Here is a 6,740-nt window from a genome sequence, read left to right on the forward strand (position 1 = left end):
AAAATATTAGTTCTTTGTAAAATGTATCCACATTTTTAGCCTGCTCTTCTCTCTGGTCAGACCCCACCCCTGTGGGGAGGGATTCTCTTTTATTGTCCTTCTTGGTTGTAATTCTGTGGATAACGGAAACGGATCCAAAGTTGGATTCTAAAACAGGTGAAAATAACACAATACAAAAAAGAAGTAACAAATAATGATAATAATAATAATAATAATAATAATAATAATAATAATAATGATGATGATGGTGTTCATTTTTAGGCCGATTCCGAGGTAACCATATTGTGTTTCTGTAAAGTTCTCATTGATAAATCTTGTGGTTCATCCTGTTCTTTGATTTTGATAGCTAACGACCAGTTCGGTGAAGTTACTTTGTGGCATTCATTCATCTGTGGACTAAGTTTATTGTTGTATTGTTCATAGTAATTTTCTGTTTTAATGTCTGCCGGATGGATGAAGTTAGATGGGACCATACCACCATCTGTGTGTTTGTTATTGGTTTCTGTTGTTGTAGCTGATGTGGCGGGTATCGTTAAGGTGGTGGATGTGATGGGAGCAGTAGTGGTGATGGGGCTGGTGTTTGTGTTAGTCATTAGCGATGGCAGTGATGGGGATGGTGTACTCGGAACGGCTGGTATTATGGGAGGAGAGGAAGACCTCTTTATATAGTCTGGGCTTTTAGGAAGGATAAATTTTAACCTTGATTCATTAAGATTTGATGGTTTTGTTGAGTTTTCCACAGAAATCTGAGATATTTTTTTCATCAGTAAACTATCTTCACCATTACCAATAATGGGGTTACCATTAACCATGGAGTTGTCCGTGAAAAAACTTGTGCCATTTAAATTTTGAGAAGATGGCAGCAAAACAATGTTATTTGTGATTGCTTTGCCTGTGTGACAATTAACACCGTTGTCTACAGAAGGTTCTCGAATCTCCGGTACCATATTATCCATCATATGAGATGGTTGGTTCAACTGGTAGACGTTGTTCACATTGGCCTGTGACAATGACAAGTGTTTCATATATGAAGAATTTGTCATGGAATTGTATGAATCTGTCTTATACTGTGGTCGGGCACCACGCTGACCCTTCTTTATGTCTTTCGGTGGGTGCATAAATCTGGAAAGAAAGAAAAAAATACAGATAAATATATACATAAATTATGAATTTCTATTTTTAAAAAATGTCGAAGGTTCTGTATTTCTGTACAAATAAGTCTGTGCATTAACTTATTATTTTCCAAATGATGTACTTTTCTTGAATGAACATCCTCCTCATCATTATTTAATGTCCATTTACCATGCTGGCATGGGTTGGACAGTTTGACAGAAGTTGGTCAACCAGTGAGACCTGCCTAGCCTCCTATCGTCTCTTTTGAAAGGGTTTCTACCGCTGGATGTCTTTCCTAACATGAACCACTTTACAGAGCATACTGGGTGCATCTTATATGGCACCAGCATGGAATTGTGTGGTTAAGCACACTGTTTTATAGATTATTCAAGTTGAATAATCATTCTATCATTAATTGTTATGACAGTACTGGTTCCGTGTGAGTAACATTATGGTCTAGTGAAATTTTGTTACCAAACTGCAGTCTTTCTCTTACAGTATTTCTTTAAAATGAACAAGTTTCAAATGAGAATGGAAAAATTTGAGTTCAGTAATTTTCTCTATATTAACCACTCCATCTTCTGAAATATTTCCATGAGCAGTCACAAGATCAATCTTTGTAGTAAGTGACTGGAATGGTTGATTAAATCAACTACAGAAATGATGAGTACAAATCTAATGCAGTGTGGGTAAGAAAGGCGATGAGCTGGCAGAATCGTTAGCACGCCGGATGAAATGCTTAGCGGTATTTCGTCTGCCATTACGTTCTGAGTTCAAATTCCGCCGAGGTCGACTTTGCCTTTCATCCTTTTGGGGTCGATAAATTAAGTACCAGTTACGCACTGGGGTCAATGTAATCAACTTAATCCCTTTGTCTGTCCTTGTTTGTCCCCTCTATGTTTAGCCCCTTGTGGGCAATAAAAAAATAAGAAGTTTGCTTTGCAGCTATGTAGTTTTGGGTTCATTCCTACTGTATTGCAGTTTGGTATCTTCTGTCAGAGGCCTGGGTTGACCAATGCCTTATGAATGAAATTTAGCAGAGAGAAACAATGAAACAACCAAGCTGGAGGGACCAGGTGCAGTGACCTCGCCACTGGTTGCATTTAATGGGGTCCCCTCTGTTACAAGTATTTGAGCATGGTAAATTCAACCCATTTTTTGAGCAGTTTCAGAGGTTCTTCATGAATATTGCCCTTCATCAACTGATTAACTTATTAACCCTCAATGCACCTAAAAAACAGGAAAACCCTGAAGGATGAACCTAAACCATGTGAGGCATTCGTTTTGATGCTTCACCATTTCTTCTGAATACATCATCCTTACTCTCTTGAATATCATCATCATCATCATCAGCAGTAGCATTGTCATTTAATGTCCATTTTCCATAGTGGCATGGGGTGGGCAGTTTGACAGGATCTGGTGAACTACAAGACTGTGACAAGTTCCAGGGCCAGCTTTGGTAAAAGTTTCTATAGCTGGATGCTTGTCTCATGAAACTAGTACAAGTGAGGTCACTATGTAACTTGCTAGACAAGAGAAGAGCAGAAAAAAAAAACGGAAAAACCCCCCACTCCCCTTAACAAAGTGGGGGAAAGTATTTGAGAGGTGGAAGATGGCTCTATGCTTGGTATCAAGAGGCTAAATGGAGAAGCACAGATGTCTAGCTATAACAGAGATACATGGCTACCTAAAAGACAATATAAATAAAATGATTGAAACTTACTGATATGTCAGCCGTTTTCCAGGTACTTTCCTGATGATATCCATTTTGTAATAATAGCGTAGGGCACGTGAAAGCTTTTCGTATGTCATGGTTGAACGACTTTTCTGTGCCCCCCACAATTCAGCAAGGCCATGAGGATTAACAATTCGAAATATATACTGTTGCTCATCTTCCCAGCAAATGAAGCTGCTGTTCTTTTTGTTCAATAACAAATGGTAGATGAATTCCCATAGCAAGCGACAATCTGCAAAAAAATTAGAAGGAAATATTTTTGAAACACTCTTATAAACAACATAAGTGCAGGCATGGCTGTGTGGTTTAAGAAGCTCACTTCACAACTATGTGGATTCAAGTTCAGTCCCACTGTGCAGCACCTTGGGCAAGTGTCTTTTATTATAGCTCTGGGCTTATCAAAGCCTTTTGAGGGAATTTGATACATGGAAACTGTGTGGAAGCCTGTTGCTTATAAATATATCTACATGTATGTGTGTGTGTGTGTAAATATATTTATATAAAGTTCATTCCCTAGCTACTCAGAGTTTCATGGATTAATTCAGAATATTTGAGTTGAATCATCAAAGTTTAATTTTATATAAACAAAATAATTTGCACAACATGTATTGAGTACTTCTTTTTCTCATTTGGAGTTCTAAACCCCACCACCACCATCACCACACACATGATGGAAAGAGAAAAAGTAGGTGTACATACATTTTTCTTAACCCTTTAGCATTCAGATTTCTTTGTCAAAATGTTTTGCTTATTTGTTCACATTGTTTTGAACTAATCATGCATTATCTTGTAACTTTAAAGATTCCAATGGTGTTTTTGTATATTTTTACAATGGCATTGTAGGGTAGGTGTGAGAGTTTGGATGTGGTCAGTTTTAACATAAAACAGGTGGGAATATTCGGGCAGGATATGGGTGGATTAAATACTAAAGGATTTAATATTAAGATGTTCCAAAATGAATTAGTCTAAAACTACATACCTGAGTCTCGCTTTGTTGTATGCATGCCATTTTGTGGTTCTGAATGTGTTTCAAAGTTGTTATTTTCTTTAGAATCGGTTTCTTGGAGATCTTGTGTTTCCATATCTGTAATATTGGAAAATAGACAACATTGAGCAGGAACAGGTAGAACATGTGACATGAAAAAAAAGGGAAAAGTTGGAATATTAACAGGCACTCTGTTAGTTATGATGATGATGGTTCTGGTTGATTCCATCAACAGAATAACCTGCTTGTAAAATTAATGTGCAAGTGGCTGAGCACTCCACAGACACCCGTACCCTCAACATAATTTTCAGGGAGATTCAGCGTGATACTGGATGTGATAAGGTTGGCCCTTTTGAATTACTGGTACTACTCATTTTTGCCAGCTGAGTAGACTGGGGCAATGTGAAATAAAGTGACTTGGTCATAGACACAAACATCACCGGGAATCGAACTCATGACTTTACGATCACAAGCTAAATTCCTTAACCACTGAGTCACGCGCCTTCACTGATGATGATGATAGTGATGAAGATAAATAGATAAAAGGCAAAGTGGATCCCAGAGGCCTTGTTCCAAGAGTAGAAATAATTATTAAATATAATCTAATAGATTATCCTATTTGGTGGCATAAAAGACACAAGGACATATAAGATGCACCCTAGTTTCAGCAGTTCATATTCAAGAAGAAATGTTTTTAGTACATTAAAGCTTTTGGGAAGCTCAGCTTCACATAAAGGATCTGGGGGAGATATTTTGTAACTTCTTTAGAAAACAAGTTCATCAAATAAACAGTTCAAATATGGTAAACCAACTGAATGTGCTTCATTTACTGCCTTACAAAAAATGTGTTTTATTAAAAAAAAATAGAAACATTATTTCTCATCGGTTTTGATATCATAGAGGTTGCCAATTCTACAGAGGGTTAGACAGGGTGTTTTTACAGCATTTAAAACACCTCTTAGAGTTCAAATACTGACAATCACCACCACCACCACCACCATCACCACTACCACCACCATCACCACTACCACCATCATCATTATCGTCTAAATGTCCATTTTGCCATGCTTGCCTGGGTTAGACGGATTTTATTGAGACAGATTTCCTACAGCTGGATGCCCTTCCTATCACCAACCCTATGGCCAGACATACTTTCACAGAATGTTGGAAAGGAATGACACTGCTTGTATGACAGTGACACTCATTTACAACAATCACATGATGTCAAGAGAAAGCGACACACACACACACACACACGCACACACGCACACACGCATGTATAGTGCCAATATTCATCATCATCATCATCATCATCATCGTTTAACGTCCGCTTTCCATGCTAGCATGGGTTGGACGATTTGACTGAGGACTGGTGAAACCGGATGGCAACACCAGGCTCCAGTCTGATTTGGCAGAGTTTCTACAGCTGGATGCCCTTCCTAACGCCAACCACTCAGAGAGTGATAATGATAATTACTGCAGACACTCTACTAAGGAGTATAGGAGTGGTGTCTGTTATCAGCCAAACAGACTGAGATAACAGTTTCTGAAAAACATATCCTGTATGTTTAAAGAGATCATGAGGTCACCATTAAAAGTTTCATCAGTTTGTCATTTGAAAAATCAAGATTGGCAGAGTAGAACCATCCCTCTCTACTTGGAAATCAATTACAAAGAAGAAGATCTGTTAAGCCTAGTGAAATTGTAGTAGTGGCTGATGCTGGTGACACGTAACTGGCACCCATGCAAAAAAGCACCTTTCAAACGTTGGGCCCTGTGAAAGCAATGACAAATGACTGAAACCTTTAGCAATATGCTGTGCTTGAGAAGAAAACCCATCAAGCAAAGTGAAATCGTAGTTGTGGCAGAAACTGGTGTCATGCCGGTGACACGTAAAAGCACCCATTACACTCTTGGAGTGGTTGGCATTAGGAAGGATATCCAGCTGTAGAAACCATTCCAAATCAGACTTGAGTCTAGTGCAGCCCCTCAGGTTATCAGCCCTGGCCAAAACAATCTAACTCATACCAGCATAGACAACGGTCATTAAATGATAAAGATGATGATGATAATGAAGAAAAGTGGAATTGTTTAACCAGAAATTGAAACTGCACAACATAATTGACAATAGGGCATCACCATTTTGCAGTGGTCCCTCCCATGAACAGTAATTTAATTATGCAAGAACCTACCTTCATTGTCTGTAACAGAACTGGATTCTGATGGTACACTTTCGCCATCTGTACAGCTGGGTGGACTGGAAACATCTGAAGTGAAGAGAAAGTAAAAGTCAAATTAAATATCATTTAATTATAATATATCTAATCATCATCATTCTTTTTACTCATCATCCGTACTGGCATGTATATATATATATATATATTTATAGATAGATATGTATGTATAAATATATATGCATATGATCTGATCACATGATCGACCAGACTATCGGATGTTGTTATACATCACTGGTCACAATGCGCTTTGCATCGTTTTAGCTTTTGAATGATGCCACCCAACTGGCTAGACAAGCAGGCCGACATTTCTCCTGATCAGAACACTAGTTGATTGCATGGTCACCCATTTGCAGTTGAGTGAACTGGAGCAACATGAAATGAAGTGTTTTGCTCAAGAACACAACATGCCACTTAGCCTAGGAATTGAACCCATGGTCTAGCAGTTGTGAGAGCAAGACCCTGACCACTAGGCCATGTGCCTTCACATACATATACATACATATATATACATATATATATATATATATACACATATATATACATATATATATATATACACATATATATATATATATACACATATATATATATATACACATATATATATATATATATACACACATATATATATATATATACACATATATATATATATATATACACACATATA

The 6,740-nt window shown here is 37.6% G+C and overlaps 1 protein-coding gene across 2 annotated transcripts in view; it reads right to left on the bottom strand.

Moving 5' to 3' along the window:
- Window positions 1-6: 6 nt before the first annotated feature.
- LOC106869245 (ETS-related transcription factor Elf-1) overlaps window positions 7-6,740 on the bottom strand; it is a 90,559-nt gene continuing 83,825 nt past the window's right edge. For both annotated transcript variants that reach the window (XM_052969210.1, XM_052969209.1), the window contains exons 6-9: window positions 6,026-6,100; window positions 3,828-3,932; window positions 2,837-3,080; window positions 7-1,122 (exon numbers count right to left, since the gene is read on the bottom strand). In XM_052969210.1, the coding sequence (XP_052825170.1) occupies window positions 258-1,122; window positions 2,837-3,080; window positions 3,828-3,932; window positions 6,026-6,100 (1,289 nt within the window). In that variant the 3' untranslated portion in view covers window positions 7-257. The remainder of the gene's footprint in view (window positions 1,123-2,836; window positions 3,081-3,827; window positions 3,933-6,025; window positions 6,101-6,740) is intronic.

This window comes from Octopus bimaculoides, chromosome 7 (assembly GCF_001194135.2).
Source record: "Octopus bimaculoides isolate UCB-OBI-ISO-001 chromosome 7, ASM119413v2, whole genome shotgun sequence".
NCBI classification, from domain to species: domain Eukaryota; kingdom Metazoa; phylum Mollusca; class Cephalopoda; order Octopoda; family Octopodidae; genus Octopus; species Octopus bimaculoides.